This window comes from Rhinichthys klamathensis, unplaced genomic scaffold (genome assembly GCF_029890125.1).
Source record: "Rhinichthys klamathensis goyatoka isolate OS25496 unplaced genomic scaffold, OSU_Roscu_1.1 h1tg000059l_1, whole genome shotgun sequence".
Lineage (NCBI taxonomy): Eukaryota > Metazoa > Chordata > Actinopteri > Cypriniformes > Leuciscidae > Rhinichthys > Rhinichthys klamathensis.
This window is the reverse complement of record NW_026606604.1, coordinates 1,828,005-1,845,764: the sequence shown is the minus strand read 5'-3', so window position 1 is coordinate 1,845,764 and position 17,760 is coordinate 1,828,005. Positions and strand designations below refer to the sequence as shown.

Below are 17,760 nucleotides of genomic sequence, written 5' to 3'. Positions count from 1 at the left end.
TGAATGAAAGGATCTCTTGTGCCCAAAAGCATTTCATGTAACTGTTTGAAGTGAAAGCCCTGTAGTGTGTATTGTGCATTGTTCTAAGATAGACTTTGGTTGGACATTTATATTTTTTTCTTAGATAAAAAGCATTTCAGCATTACCAGCTAATTGATTGATTGATTGGGTTCTTTAGGTTCAAGGATGTTCAGCTTGGTAGTTAATTAATCTAGAGGGAATTTTTAAACAATCCATGTAAATCTTTAAAGGTCTGCGGCCGGTGACTTTTTGGTAGTTATTATTTAAGTTAGATATGGATTCTTAGATATAGATGTGTGTAGTTTTGAATAACATGAAAGTAACAACGACATGAATTAATTTGGTGTAATGCGGGTGTAATTGACATGGTACAAAAAATACTATTCATTTTCATCAGAAATTTTATCTAAAGTTTGTACATTGTGATCTCTGGAAAACTGGAATTTATAGTAGGTGTCATTCAGTAACCACTTATTTGCAAAGCAAAGAGACATACTGTAAACTGGTACAAGATCTACACCTGAATGAGTTTATGAGTTTATCCATCTGTAGACAACTGTAACACACTAGTAGATGAGCTATAGTGCTATAGGCAGCCGTCTTTTGGAAGACATAAGGACATAAGCCTAAAAGTGTGATGATTCTTCTGTTGGGTTGTATATTAGTCACATTCTAGGTTAGCGGTTCCTAAACGTTTTTAGAGTGTCGTACCCGCTGAGGTCTTTTCCATTAAGGGACAATATTTGCCCCCTTAAATTGATTTTCCAGTGCATTTCTTTACTTTATAAATACCTTCATAAAATAAGTAATGTTTTAAATAAAAAAACATGTCAATAGAGAAATATGTAATGATGGTAATAATGAAGTGATACTTTTAAATATTAAAACCTCACAATACTTTTAAATACTTTTAAACTAAAACCTCCAGTAGTTGGTGGTAAGTCACTGTCTTTCATTCATTCAGAGTTTGAGACTTAAATTGATCTCTATGAACAGTCGTATTGGCTATTTGTTCTCCATGCTAGTAAGTGCTAAATCCCCATTTTAACAAAGGTACATTGTCAAGAATGGCAGTAATGCAGCGCGATTTGCTAAGGCTGCATGCAACCTATCATATGCACACTGACTATTAATTCAATTCAATTCAATTCACCTTTATTTATATAGCGCTTTTTACAATACAGATTGTATCAAAGCGCTTCACAGTGATAACATGAAAACAATATAACAAAAACAATATAACAATATAACAAAGTTTGTTTCTAAAAGAAAATTGCGTCAACATCCACCTAAGTAAGGCAGATCAATAATATTATTGAATATTAAATGTCCCCAACTAAGCAAGCCAAAAGCCAAGGCAACAGTGGCAAGGAACCAAAACTCCATCAGGTGACAGAATGGAGAAAAAAACCTTGGGAGAAACCAGACTCAGTCGGGGGGCCAGTTCTCCTCTGACCAACGAAGGAACAGTGCATGATTCGGGCAGCATTACAAGTCAGATTGGAATCGGAACATTTAGAGTATTTGTCCATTTCCATCTTTTGGAAGTCCAAGTAATCACGCCGGTATTAAGACGAGTTGTTGAGGATCAGTGCCGTCCACCATAGAGAGTCCATATCGCCCGTGCTGAGTCGTCACTTCACAGGCTTTGTGATTGGAGCATCTGAAGTCTCCGTGAGAGGCTGGATACAAACTGGGGCTGACGAACGCCATTTTCTCGGGACTCGCGTCCCGAGATAACAGCAGAAAAGCAAAAAGGGAAAATAATTAGCGTAGCTGCTGTTCATAGTGATGATTTCCATAGCATAGTCGTAAATGATAAAACATGAAGACAGTGACTCTTGCGTCCCAAAATCACCCCCCTCCGTCCCCACTCAACTCAGCCCAGCTTACTGACCTCTACGTCCCTCCTGCTGCTGAGACCTAACCACAATCTCACAATCTCTCCGCAACCCAACCATACGCGCCAACCCGTTGACTAAGGCTGTCGAGCCCCACTGGTGCGTGAATAGGCAGTTTCAGTGGACAACGGTTCCGTATGGCATACTACCTACCGCAACACAATATCTGCCCAACCACCCGTCATTCACGCAATATATACAGGAACGTAATGACTGTAAATACTATGCAACCTATACAAATAACCTACAGTCTCTTCAAGTTTTATAGTATTAAATGCATTTGATCTGATTCAGCAGTGGTATAAAAGGTAAGCATTATGTAAATGCTTGGCTAAAGAGATGCGTCTTTAATCTAGTTTTAAACTGGGACAGCGAGTCAGAGCCTCGAACAATATCAGGAAGGCTATTCCAGAGTTTAGGAGCTAAATGTGAGAACGCCCTCCCTCCTTTAGTCGACTTAGATATCCTAGGAATGACCAGAAGCCTCGAATTTAGTGATCTTAAAGAACGCGATGGATTGTAGGGCGATAAAAGGTCCATTAAATACACAGGAGCTAAACCATTTAGGGCTTTATAGGTCAGTAATAGTACTTTATAATTGATACGGAACTTGATAGGTAGCCAGTGTAGAAATGATAAAATTGGTGTTATATGATCATATTTTCTTGACCTATGTAAGAACTCTAGCGGCTGCATTTTGCACTAACTGTAGCTTGTTTATTGAGGATGCAGGACAGCCAGCTAATAAGGCATTACAGTAATCTAGTCTCGAGGTCATGAATGCATGGACTAACTTTTCTGCATCAGAAACAGATAGCATGTTACGTAATTTCGCAATGTTTCTAAGGTGGAAAAAGGCTGTTCTTGTTGGTGGTATTTTATTACTGCATTTTGCTTGCCCTGTTAGAAATACATGCTCGATTTTAATGTTATTTTAAGGTGGGATAGAATTAATGAATGAATGAATGAATAAATGAATGGCAAAGCATTTTGTTCACGTATCCCCTCTGTCACCTCACGTACCCCCAGTTTAGAACCACTGCTATAGTGCAAACACTTCCCTCCCCCCAAATTTTAGGTGAAAATGCCTCCATACATACTGCTGAACACATCCAAGATTGGTTTCATGAACATCAGGATGCAATCACATGCCTTCCATGAGATTCACCTATAACTTGATCTAAACATTACATTTATGTGTTGATCCCCCCCCCCCACTTTTTTTATTTTTACAAGAGGTCTATTCAACAACAGTATTTGAAATTGAACTAAACCTATAGAACTAACTTGTATTGTTTTTTGTATGGTCAAAGCATCTACCTTTTCCTTTCCAAGTTATCTAGTCAGTGTGATTAACCATATTACTTTGGATAGATTCACACATTTATCAGATTTCAATTTAAACTAAAATCCTGAGAGGATTGAATTTACATGTCTACAATCTGTGTGCTGACCCGCCCTCACATCCATATACTGTACCTAGTGTCTGAATGAGGTGGATTTTTAAACAGGCCGCTTGGCTCTGGAACATTCCGCTGTAGCTTGGAGAGGACGAATAAGATAAACTAGCTGTCAGCTTTCCACATTTACAGTCACGAACCAACTCACCTCGCCTCATGAATCAGACGGATGCATTCTGAGGGCATGAGGAGCGTCGTAAATATTCAAAATATTACGGGTAAAGCAATAAGCTGATACCATATCTCGGTTTATTGTGCTCACAGGTGTCCAACTGAGGGATTAGGGAAGTGTGAATTTAAGAGTCTTCATGTTACTTTTAAATAAATGGTTTATTCTGCATTTATTCTCTTTAGCATTCAGTATTTCACTTAGTTCCCTGATCATTCCAATTCAATTTCAGCAAGTGAAGAACAAATTTATACTCAAATGATGTATTATGCATGTTATACGCCGCTCAGGCCGCCATTTTTTCCCACTTCTCGGAAAGCGATGAAATAGTCAAAACATCCAGTACTGTGGGGTTTCCAGAAAAATTCATGTACTCCCTGGACCTCTGCTTCTCGTAAATACTATACCGTGTATTGTGCACGTTATTTTTTGACAGACATTGTACAACAGATGTATCGTACTATTATTTCTTTCTTTGCCGGCAAGTATTCAGTGAAGTGCTGAATGGTGAAATATCAGCAATTATGGAAGGCGTCTCAGCCAATCAGATTCAAGGACCAAATTAACTTATGTATATAAGACATACACTTAAAACCTTATTGTGTTTTTTGCCTTTATACAACAGGGTTATACTGAGTTAATGCTGTACTTTATTCTTTTGCCAGGCTGCAAAGGAATGTGGGATATTATCGCTTGCTGGCCATCAGCCAAAGTTGGGGAACATGTGGTTATTCCTTGTCCAAATTACTTCAGACACTTCTCTGATCATCATGACGGTAAGTTGAAATCACCATCAAAACCTTTGATGAACTTCAAGGCATTAAGCAACAGTTGTAACTCCTGAAGAAAAGTGTAAAGTGTCTTTTGTTATCTTGTCAGTCGCTGTCATGGGCTGTCACATTGCTGCAAAACTAAAAGTTTAGAGGCACTTCAGTTCAGTACTCCCACACACTCACTGGAGTAGTTTCTTTGATATTAGACTTCTCAAGGAAAACTGGTGTGCTTGGGAAAATGGTAACTCTAAAATGAGAACTTCCTCGTCAGAACGTTAAAAAAAATCTAGCAAGCAAGTTTTTAGTGGTATGTTGTCCTGAATATACAAGTGGTTGACAATTAATAGCATGTTTGCAGAATTCTTAGAATGATGAAAATAATTTTTTTATTTCAGACTTTGAACTATGTATAGACAATGGAATCTGTTCTGTATAATATGTAATTGCAGATATTACAACTGGAGGTTACATTTTACATGCAGAACCACTGCTTTGAGTGGATGCAATAGGTGATTCATTAGGAGGCAAATCAGACCCATTGATTGAGTATGTACTGCCATTGGGTCACGCTTGTTTATCTGATAATTCTGTCTCAGCCACATCTCACCAGAAATGATTAATTAAACTCATTAAAAGTCTGGCAGAATACTAAGTTCAATAGACTCACACAACACACTTTTTTTGCATTGCATTGGGTATTTTATCATACATGTTAAACAAAGGATGTCTTAGTGACAAAGTTCTATAAATTTATATTTATTTATTTTTTAGAATCGTTCATTTCTTTACAAATAACTTGTCTGAGGTCACTGGTGAAAATCTGGGTTTCAGAAATTAATCAGAAAGCTGTAGGATTTTTAAATAAGAAACATAATTCACTAAATGTATTATTATAATTATAATTCTTATGATAATTTGTAAAGGCAAAATAAATGTTATTTATACCGGTAGTCTCCCCATTTTGAATCCCACTGTAAATTGCTCTAATGTAGATTATCTGTTGAATACACTAGTTAACATTCATTAAAATCTGCAATGATGTAGATATGTTTAGGTTTAGGTTTGCAAAAATGTCAGTGTGTAATGCAGAATGTGCATCAGGTACAGTCTACAAGGAAACCGATTCCATAGAGTGGAATTACAGCCTCTGTGTTGGAGGATGTACAGTGTTTCTGCAATGATGAAAGAGGGATGAAAAAGGAGACCACATCTCCTTTGAGGAGCCCTGAGTTTCAGGCAATTATTTTCCACACTGAACACTTTAGGAATTTCCTGTGAGTATGCAAGTAAGATTCTGCCGTTTTTATTTTATTTTTTGTTCATTCATGCAGCAGCTATGTAGTGGTTTATGTAGAATGTTTATGTAAATGGGCACCATAAATGTAAGGATTTGGTCTATATGGGCACCAAATTTTGTGAGTTTAAAGTACTTACAAATCATTTGCAAACTATTAGTTTATTATAGTTAATTCATAGTTAATATATTGTAGTCTCTTTATTGGTAATATATTAATGGGCTATATAGTGAGTTATTCATTCATTGTCACTGTAGTTAACAAATTATTATTGTTTAATTAGCTAGTAAGAGTTGATAATGTTTTTATGCTTTGTTAACAACCATAACTAGTTCTCACTTCAGAATAGGTCACAGAAAATGGGAAAAGGCCATTACTTAAGTGATTTAAACCCTTATTAGACATTAACTGCATTAGTATTTTAAAAAAATGAAATATTTATATAATATATATACTATATACGCCTATGGAGAGTCCTTGTAAACCACATATGCCAACATGTGTGTGTTCTTAATGTATTTGTAAACATTTTAAGGAACACTGAATATGAATGCCATCAATGTCCAATAAAGGTTTGTTTAAAGCTCTTAATTAATGGCATTTTTTTCTATTTAACATGATCTAATCTAAAGTAAGTATACTCCTAACCAATGAACAATTCCTTTACTACGAGTTAATTAAACAATAACAATTGTGTTAATTACCATGAAAATGAATGGAGAACTCACTATTTGTATATGGCCTGTCAATATATTAACAATGTAGAGACTATATAAACCATGAATAAACTATAAACTAATAGTTTTTTAATAATTTGTAAGTACTTTATTACTGTATGCTTATTATAAAGTGTTACCATTATTTTTTATTAACTAGCATCAGTTATATTACTTCTAATGTAAATTAGAAAATCATACTGAGAATATACAACAATGCCAAGGTCTCTGGAAAGAGGTTTGGTTAAGAAATATTTACATTCCACTTGGTCGAGTGAGCAGTCCGATGGTGATGACTTCTTCCACTAGTTGTGCTGGGTTACAATGCAGTGGGAAAAGGAGTCGGAATCTGTTTCAACAGCCTTGAACACGAATCTCTGTGGGATACTGATCTCCTGCAGCACCAAAAGGGGTCCTAAAATCTGGAACATGCAGATGAGGCCCTGAAGTAGGTGCAGAAGGTCCTTAACAATCTGGAACACACAGACGCAGGTACCTTGAAGTGAAGGTCTACTCTCCTGAGCTTAACCTTGTTGTAAATGTGTCTGTATGTCTTTTGCCTCTCTGGCCCTGAGACTTAATCAATCCACTTTCGTCTCTCTGGCATGGAGACTCGGGACATGTTGTAATCGTTACCGTCTCGCTGGAGGAAGACTCTGAACGTATGTTTGATAATGTCTCTTTCCTCACAGATTGGAGGCTCATGGTCGTATCTGTTTTAAGATTCCAAACATAGTTATGAGTGGATTGGATTGATCATTGTGGCATACCTTCGTTTCAGCCACTGCTCTTGCATCCAAAAAGTCCTAACAAGTTTTTATGGCGGTTGGCTTAAACCTTTAGGGCAGAAACTGCATGTGGACCAATGAGAAGTCTTGTCTTTCCTGTGCTTGAGGTGTCAGTTGTCCTAGCATCTTTATCTGATGGTGTTGTACATTTGTATGTGCTAGTCCAGATTACGGCTGACACGTTTGTGAACACACAATTCATTGAATCGATTGTAAAATCGCTTTTCCATGTCTAAAGACGTTTACATTTTCAACACCAAATATAGGCCAATCCATGGACAACTAACAGGCATTAGGACGAACGTAAATAGGGCGCTTGAGATCCACAAGTCAGCAATATTTCTGATGATTTATTGGCGTGAAGTTTCATGCACAATGACAAACAGGAGTGCAACATTCTCGGAAAAAAAAATAAGCAGAGTGGACTGCCATAACATCAATGAAAAACATTACTGCAGGCTTCAACGTGGCTGTGTTTACGATTAGAAATGTCAAACAAATTTTGCCTACGTAGGGGATTGTAGCCCATGAAAAGAGGTTGAAAATAAAACTGAAGGACTAGCCTACATTGAACGTGCATATGCCCCCTCATAGCTGTAGTGCTGCTGTGATATGGGAACTCACGATCGCACCGTTTGCATACCACTTTGTCCTTCTTCATAGTTTGATCTACAGTCCAAAACCCGAAGTGCTTCCATATCGAACTCCTCAAGTTATTAGGGGTTATCGTCTCTCATGTCGCACAGGTTGATCGCCGTTGTCCTCCATTTTTTTGGCAAAACACCAGCAGCAGCCGACTGAAACCGCATTCTGAAACTATAGGCGCATAAAATTGGTGGGAATTTTCTTTTTAGCTTTCTCAACACCTACTGCACTTTCAGAATTCTTTATTTTCTTTTTCTGCTTATTTGTGAGTTTTGTTACATCTATCTTTTTTATTTGTTTAATTGGTTAAAATCGATTCCCTATTTTCGGTTTCGAAACTTGTGTTTGTTGGTCCGATCGATTGTGCAATCGATTTTCGAACGTAAAGTGACAGCCCTAGATTCGATCCAATCGAAAGGTAGCAAACATTTCTGCAGTGAGAGAGGGGCCCTGCCATAAAACTGAGCCCTGGAATATGCTGTTCCATATAGTTATATGATTCTTGTCATAGTCTTTCCAAGCTAGCAGTCTGGATAGAAGAAGCAGCCCCTTCGTTTAGGAGAGAGGTTAAAAATCACTGCTGTGTGAGAGAGTTTTCTTGCCAGTGACATTTCTAGGCTAAAGGAACATTGGAGAAATGAGTGATTGAAAGTCTTAAGAAGAGCCTACGCTGATGACTCACAGTAAATCGATGTTACGAACAAAGAGACAGATTTTTCTTTTCAGAGACCTTTATCTTTTTGCAAGATGATCACTTTAATGAGGGTCACTTTATATTACAGTTTTTCTCGATTGCTTAAACACATTTCTTGAAACTATGCCTCGTATTCTCAAAACAGTAAACACAAATCCATAACGTCTCACCCAATTCTCCAAACATCCTATTTTCAGGTCAAAATGAAGCTCTACACTCAAAACCATTCACTCTTGCTGAAAAACCAAACTTTGCCCTCAGACAGGACACACAAGCCCTCAGAAATACACACACTACAACATAGTCTTACACACTGGTGCTGTAAATTCAAAACAACATTTCCAAAACTGGTAAGTCATGTTGCTTGTGGTCCATCCATCTTTTTTTTTTTACTCGCTTCTACTCAAGATGTGTGTGAGCATCATATGACAGTAAAAGAGCACACAAACCTTATTCAAATATGGTTCAAAGTATTGGAATGGTAAAGAGTGTTGGTACATGCCTCCACTCAAGGATACAATATGATGAACAAGTCTAAGAATGTTCCACATATGGTTGAAATACCATCATTGGCCTAGAAAGATAACATTCTGGGAGTCAAGACTATAAATGGGGAAGGATGCCCTCTTCACTGTCACACTCAGCAGCCACTCTGTGTGACTGTACGACTGCTGGCCTTTTCTTGCAAGAACATAAACCTCATCAAAGACAATTGGAAATGTTTGTCTCTTATTCAGTGATATAAATTTGTTTGCCACCACACCTCCCTGAAGGATCTGATGATGGAGGCGACGGTGAAGCGACTCAAATTTGGCTGTACTCGTTGCGCAGCCTCCCTTAGTCATACCATGGACAAGGACATGGCCAACTAAAGTGGCTTGAGTTTCATCCGAGACTGCTTGTCTTCTTGCCCTTGCCCTTCCTCCTCCTCCTCCTCCTCTTCTCCTCCACCTATTCCTCTCCCTCCTCCTATTCCTCCTCCTCTTCCTCCTCCTCCTCCTCTTCCTCCACCTATTCCTCTCCCTCCTCCTATTCCTCCTCATCTTCCTCCTCCTCTTCCTCCACCTATTCCTCTTCCTCCTCCTCCTATTCCTCTTCCTCCTCCTCCTCTTCCTCCTCCTATTCCTCTTCCTCCTCCTCCTATTCCTCTTCCTCCTCCTCTTCCTCCACCTCTTCCTCATCCTCTTCCTCCTCCTATTCCTCTTCCTCCTCCTCCTCTTCCTCTCCCTCCTCCTCCTGCTCTTTCTCCTCTCCCTCCTCTTCCTCTCCCTCCTCGACCTATTGCTTAATTTCTCTGTGGATCCATTGTTCCAAAACTCAGTAAACTGATTTTTATCTTTTATAAAAGATTGTATAACCTTTTATCTATCTATCTATTGAAGGATCTGACTGATGTGTGTTCAATTTTGACTCTTAGTGTTTTCACCTGGGTAATTGTGTGCTAACTGAGCTGAAGCTGAGTTGACTTGAGTGAACAATATTGAATGCTAGTGCTTTCTAAATGACCACGTGGTGTAGGCAATGAGAAATGAAGGGATGTGTGTGTAGAGTTTTGCTGTGACAGTTCAACAAATCTGACTAATGTGTCAAAACAGGGGAATAGTGTTCATAGTTCAGTGAAATGGGTGTGCTTTTTGATAAATGGCATTATGGTTTTGAAATTTTAGTTCAAAAGCCTGGTTATAGTGTTTAAGCAATCGAGAAAAACTGTAAAAAAAATTTCGAAATACCTTTTATTTATAGATATTGTTTTTAGCATTTTCCCAAATCCAACCTTAAAATGTGAAAATCCACCATAAAAAGTACTTAGTATTTATAACTTAAATGTTCCAAACAAAAAGTGAAATATCATAAAATATTCCAATATTCAGAAAATTATTTATATAAATTTTTTACACACATAATGACTGACTCAATTACGCTCCTAATTAGTTTTTTTCCCCCTAAAGTTTAGAAAAAACTTTCTTGACAGCAGTGTCAGTGAAAAGCTCTTGGGATGAAATATGTGTAATGTGTGAAGAAATAATATCACTGTAAAGAGTATATTCAGTATTGGTTTCATTTTTACTGTGTTCTGTTTTCCCTGTTATGGGGTGCGTTTCCCAAAGCCAACTATGGTCGCAATTTCTGTCGTTACCAATAGAGTTCAAAGGAACTTGCGACCATAGTTGGCTAACGATGCTTTTGGTAAACACACCCCTAGTTTGCCTGTGTTCCCTAGTTAGTCTCCTTGGTTTTGCATGATTAGTCTCCTTGACACCTGTTCTGTTTTATCTAGATTACTCTGTCTGTGTATTTAAATTCTTAGTTTTTAACTATTAATCGTAATTTAGTAGATTTAAGCAGTATTTTTTCAAATTATGCACAAGTTTTTTAATTATTATGGGGCAGTTTTTTATATGATTTTTATGTGATTACAGGTTTTAATATGATTTTTGCATGGCTTAAATTTTCTTTAAAGGTGCAGTAAGGGATTTATGAGAAACGCTGTTGAAAATTTAACTCAACACCTAAACAAACAACTTAATAAATATTTGCGAGATGTCTGTTCTGAGTATGTATGTAAATAGGAGGAAAAAACAAAGTGGATCGGACCGATCGGATTTGTAGAAAGACTGTAGAAAGAGAGATAGATGAGATATAACCCAAGAGGAAAAGGTCAGAGGAATATAATTTGAAGAAGAAGGGTCAGGCAAGAGCTAGGATCCGCATTAATATTGAAAAAGCTTTCCAGCGCTGGAGAGACGTTGGAGAGCTGTTAGTGTGTTGCATAGCTTTGTTCATTTTTTGGGGTGCGGAGCAATGAAGGGAGGGGTGTGTTTTTGTTTGGGTGTCAATTTCAAATATCAACAGTGTTTCTCAGAAATCGCTTACTGCACCTTTAAGATTAGTTTATAAATATATCGAACTGTTCTTACTTATTTCCTGATCACCTGTTTTTCTCACACAAGAATAAACAAGTACAGCCAGTTTTTTTCTGTATGAAGTTGTATTGCTGAGGTATTCATGGAGGTGCTCAACCTCAACATTTAATTAAGCAAGGCTTTTACTCTTGTTATGTCATTTAGTCCTCTCAGGAGTGCTTAATTAATGAATGTTTGATTAATGATGCATAGTATGCCACTGGATTTTTTTAGTGCCCATGTTTATATCACAAATCAGTAGTTCATTCAATCATCTAACGGAAATGCTTGTTTCATAGAGGGTGAAGGAGGGTGAGTGCTGAATAAATGAAAACACATTTATTGATCTTTCTCCAAAAGGGATCAGTCATGCATTTTGTAACTTATATGACTCCCCACAGCCAGCTAGTGAAGCTCTTCTGGTGCTTCCTTGCCATCGGATGGGGTTATTTTTAGCAACAGAGTTCAATTAAATGAAAAAGAACAGAGTTTCCATCTGAGCCCTGGTTTGCAGATGTATAGCTGTGAAGTTCTGAGCAGTGTAAAAAACTCTCACCTCACTGTAGCTGCACTCCTATGAACAGGGTCCCTATATGCAGTGTTCACTGCTCCCGAAAGAACTGAGCAGGGAATATCTGTAGAAGTTTACTTCAGTTGACAAAATGTGTTTTTTTTTTTAAATGTCTTGCAATGTCATCAAACTTAAGGCAGATTAAGCTGTATCTGTCTCAGTCTTATTTTGACATAAAAATACTTAAATTTAAATAAATAACTATTAAATACATAGTACAATATAAGTATAATTATAGATTATAGTTTATAATATATGCTTTATATATTAAAGCATATATATTGTGTGTGTGTGTGTGTGTGTGTGTGTGTGTGTGTGTGTGTGTGTGTGTGTGTGTGTGTGTGTGTGTGTGTGTGTGTGTGTGTGTGTGTGTGTGTGTGTGTGTGTTTGTTAATTCATATCATTTGTCATATTTAAGGGCTCTAAATGTAGTTATATATTTTGATGTTTGCAATGATTAATAAAATAAAAGTGATCTTGTTAATGTACAGCATGAATGTTTTTCCCATTTTGTGTAACTGTTGCATCTTGTGAGCTTGATATTTTCATATGCCATTATGGAAACCAAACCTGAAGTGAATTACTTTGGGTAAAAACATTGAACCTTTTCATCACATTTATTGTAGCCAAATTTTGTGTACTACTTTTTTTGTGGTTTGCAGAGACTGCTGACTTAATTTCCACGTCCTGTGAAGTGATGTATTGTTTCCTGCCCTTTGAACTGAACATTTACTCTCCTTATGATGTGGAAGCTCAAAATATTTGAATATCTTGCACAAGAAACATACTTTACTGGTGCTTTACTGCTGAAATACTATTCAGGAGCAACATCTTTCACTTAAGTCCCACACATTTCTAATGGATTTTCATTTAAAGCATACGCAGTACAATGCTCTCTCTGAATGGGAAAGGATAGATTAGGCTTTACAGAATGATAAAAGTCTGTCCGTAGTTCAATACCGAGGATTAATGTGACATTCTGGATTTGCTTCATGGGATCTCTGTGGCTTATGACAAAGCCGGAGGTCCACGGGAATAATGTGTGAGGAATGAGGATGGATATACAGTATTGCGTGTGGGTGTTTGCACACGTTGATAAATGTGAGAGGGTTGGCGTCAACCTTACATGACAAACAAAGCTTACACTAAAAGCCAAGAGTAAACATCCCCTTCAATAATATTACACAAGCTTTCAGGTGCTGGTAACGTGTTTGTATAAATTCAATGTATTAAAATGAGCAGATTTTAATCCATGTCTTTTGGAAAATCTCAACAATATGCATATTAGATAAACCAGGGACTAGCATCAGGTATAAAATGGATTAATTTATAGCAAGTGAAAAAGAATCTTAATTCTACATGTTAAGCATGATGCACCTTTCATTATTAATGCATTAAATTGTTTAAATCAATGCTAAAATATTGACTAATAATTATGGAAAGAGTCTCTGATGATTCAGATGTTGTGTGTTGTGCTGTTGGATTATGGGAATGAGATTTTGCATCTAAAAAATTCCGAAAGATACATTACGTGCATGTCAAAAAATAAATAATCTAGTAGGTGAAAGTCAACTGAATTTCAAGCAGTTGACAGTGTTCAAATTGTTTTAGATGGGATCATTCAACATTTTATTATGATGTCAGGATTATTTGATAAACTCTTCACACCCCAGACAATCTTTTGCAGTAGAAAATGTAATCCTTATTCTATTGTCTTTTTCATTTCCAAATCTGATAGAATTATCTGCAGTTTTAAGTAGTCTACAAATTACTTTTATTTTTATAATATCCTGTATGTTACAATAGCTTCACTTTTACTGCTGTTTTATTCTTATTGCCTAATATAGTGGACCGTATAATTATCAGTAACAGAAACAATTTAATTGATGTTAATCGCAAGCTAGTATTGAACCATATTAATCACGTCATTAATCATTGCAGAGTTGATTAATCTGTTGATTCATTTAATATTGGTGCTTTCCGTCAATTAATTTATTTAGGTCTGTTTTTTTTTAATGAGGCAATTAGCCAATCAACTTGCTGACGAAGAAACCTTCAAGTTCAACCTGCTTTTGCACTCTTGACATTCTGAAGCTGTGTTTAGTACTTACCATTATTGACTTCTTATGGTGCATCTTCCAAATGACAAATAAACAGATCAATACATATAAGAAACAATAAAACTCTCAGGTTATTAGAGAAACATAAGCCTATTGACAAAAACAAATGTCACAATGTCTTCTTTGGTTAATTAAAAGAGAGATAAAACATAATTTTCTTAATATTTGTATCTTAGAGTTATTTATGGATTATTTAAATTTTCACACAGGCGGTGAATGTAGAAGAGGTTTATTTGTTCTGACATGCACATCTTAAGATTTAGATTTATGTTTTTACCCAATGTTTCCCTGGGTGAGTCAGTAGGCCAAATCTAAACATAGCAATGGCCAAATAGACCGTATTATCATTTCCCCTATTTAACCGTCTTCAAATTTAATCCAGTGTATGATTTGCCACTTGCATTAAGTTTTTGGTGGGGAAAAAGTAAAAAATTCCATTAATTGAGTTAATTTACCAATAAGTCTTTCCAACAGTTGGAAAACGCGTATTGTACTTTTGAGATTAATTCAGCAGTGGCCATTATTGTTATGTCTAGATGGAGGTCACCTTCTGTCGGGGCAGGCACAGGTGGTCTTTGTGCCTAGATTTGATGCATTTAACCTGTTTCTGCTGGCATTTGTTCCCTTTGGAAAGTTTTTTTTTTTTAAGTGTGTTTCCATTTGAGTGCTCTATTGTATGCCTCTATTCTATTTTCATTTTGCAATGTTAAGAAACCTCATTGCTTGCTTTTTTTTCATTTATTCAGTGTTCACATAATAAGCGCATTGAAATAAAAAGACACAGGGCCTGAAGTCTTTTTTAACTCAAGCCTGAGTAAAAATGGTTGGCTTGTTTTGGATCAATGTGTGACATTGTAACACAGGATCCGCTATGAATTCACTGAGGAGGAATTAAGTGGCCTTCCTCCTGAAGTATACATCATATTTTCCACAGTCTGTGGACCATGAGACAATTCTCTCTCTAAATGCATCATTGTAGTACCCTGGAAATCCAGAGTTCTCGCGAGAGCACAATTTGAATTTGCTCAGCGAGTCACTCTGGCATTGAGTAATAATGATGTTCATTAACTATGCCCTTGTAGCCGAGCTGCACCAATCACATCGGTGTATCTGATATAGACGGGCCAGAGGCAAGCTAAACAGATGACAACAGCGCTGCGACGTCAAAAGTTATTAGTAAATATTGCAAGATGGCTATGGATAAACACCAGTTGTTTGAAACGGCTTTGGCCGCTACAATGAAAGAGTTAGACTTGGCTTTTTATCTAAAAGATGAACAGAAGACGGCGCTCGAATCGTTCCTTTGCAAGAAGGACGTTTTTGCTGTCTAATCTACCAGTTAGCTTCGCTGGTAGCTAAACATATGGGGCATATTGTTGTGATTGGTCGTAGTGTTATCCAATTGCGTGCAATGAGATTTTCAAATGCATGCTTGGTGCCGTCCCTCGAGTTGGGCGATTTTCATTACTCAATGCCAGACCCTTAATCTTTCGGATTTGGGTCTGGATTTCCAGGCTATCATTGTAGTGGGATACCCACATCTAGTCATTGAATGCCCCCCCTTATTCTTATATAAAATGCTCTTAAGTCTGATTAATTTATGTGGCCAAGTGTAAATGGAACCGTCTTAACAAATCAGATAACTATCCAATCAGTAGAAACATGAAGTGATCAGGTGAAAAAAGGCTCATATAAATATATAAAAGGCCCAGTTTTGTGAATTGGTTCATCTTAAACTGTTCTCTCTCTCATATGTTGTATTGGAAAGCCTGACTCATTCTTGTGAATTGGTCGTGTTGAATAATTCATATAAATTAACAGATTTAAAAAATAATTCACAAATTTAAATACCTATAATACTATGTAGCCTACTGTTTTTAATTGGTTGTGAAAATTAGGATGTTTTTGTTGTATTTAGTAAAAATTCACCAGTTTAAGTTTTAATCTGTCAAATTGTCAGGGTAATTTTTGTGAGAGCAAAAATTGGCTCTGATGAAATTACAAAAAATATTTGAATTTTTTAATGGTGGCTGTGGTAATGAAGTGCACGACATAGGAAATATAACAACCAGTCTTTAATATCACACTTAGGAAATTACAGGAGAACTCAGGAGAATCAGCTAACACAACCACTTATCTCAAAGACAAAGGACTAAGGAGAACTCATGACTTAAATACAGTGGTAATCAAATTATTCAACCCCCATTGCAAATCAGGTTTATTGGCAAAATTTACAGACTTTCAGCTGTTTGCAGTGAACAAATCAAACAAAAGTAATTGAAATAGCTCAACAAATGTTTCAAGTGGTTTCTCCAAATTTAAATTAAAATGCAACTTTTAATGACGTCTGCAGTCTCAAAATTATTCATGCCCTTCATGGCAAGCATCTTTAGTACTTAGTAGAACACTCTTTTGCTGTTATGACCTGCTACAAACGAGATGTATAACCAGACACCAGCTTCTGGCAGCGCTTCTTAAGAATCTTAGCCCATTCCTCATGAGCAATGGCCTGCTGTTCAGAAATATTCTTGGGTTTGCGTGCTGCAACCGCCTTCTTCAAATCCCACCAGATATTTTCTAAGTCAGTTGACTGTGATGGCCACTGTAGAAATTTCCACGCGTTGGTGGAATTTGAGGTATGCTTGTGATCATTGTCCTGTTGGAAGGTCCAAGCTTCAGTTTTCTCACTGACGGCATGACGTTTTCTCCTAGGATTTCCTGATACTTTAATGAATCCATCTTGCCTTCCACACGCTGCAGGTTTCCAGTGCCAGAGGATGCAAAGCAGCCCTAGAGCATCACCGAGCACCACCATGCTTAACTGTTGGCAGAGTGTTCTTTTCAGCATATGCTTCATTCTTCTTCCTCCAGACATACCACTGATCCATAGGACTGAAAAGTTATGTTCATATGTTCAAGTTTTGCATCATTGCTTCACAGAACAGAATCCCAAAACTTCTGTGGCTTATTTATATGATTTTGAGCAAGACATTGTAGCAGACTTTTCTTGTGCTTTTGGGTCAGTTGTGATGTACATCTTGGAGTTATAGCATAGAAAATGCATGCGTTTAGTACGTGCCTTGCTGTGCGAGCTGAAACCTCTGTGCCTGTAGCCACCAAGTCTTGCTGTAGGTCTTTTGCAGTCACTCAAGGGTTTTTCTGAACCTGACTTCTCAGAAATTTGGTTGATAGCTTCCTTTTTCTGACCCGCCAGGTAGTGCAACCACTGTTCTATTAACTTTGTCTCTAGGAACATTTAGTGCCTTCGCTATCTTTTTGTATCCTTCCTTGTTTGTGAAGGGTGAGGAAACTTACTTTTGAAACTCTTTACTTTTTGGACAATTCTTTTGACTTCGCCATATTTCTAACATGCAGTCAAACGTAACACTCAACAAACCTAGCCAGTTCAGATATTTCATGTGTTCAATGAAGCCCTTGATTAATTGCATCAGGTGTGCTTTAGACAACACCAGCTTTGCAGATTTGTGCTGTTGGAGGGATTATATTTAGGGGGTTGAATACTTTTGAGATTCCAGAAGTCAAAGGTTTCAGTTGAATTTGGGGAAACCACTTGAAACATTTGTTGTGTTGAGCTATTTCAATTACTTTTGTTGGATTTTTTTCATTGCAAACAGCTGAAAGTCTGTAAATTTGGCCAATAAACCTGATTTGAAATTGGGGTTGAATACTTTCGATTACAACTT

General features: G+C 37.1%; 1 protein-coding gene across 1 annotated transcript in view; it reads left to right on the top strand.

The window, feature by feature from the left end:
- Positions 1-17,760, top strand: part of vipr1b (vasoactive intestinal peptide receptor 1b) — a 93,059-nt gene that overhangs the window by 45,289 nt on the left and 30,010 nt on the right. Inside the window, exon 3 of the mRNA XM_056248877.1 lies at positions 4,217-4,327. Within this exon, the coding sequence (XP_056104852.1) occupies positions 4,217-4,327 (111 nt within the window). The remainder of the gene's footprint in view (positions 1-4,216; positions 4,328-17,760) is intronic.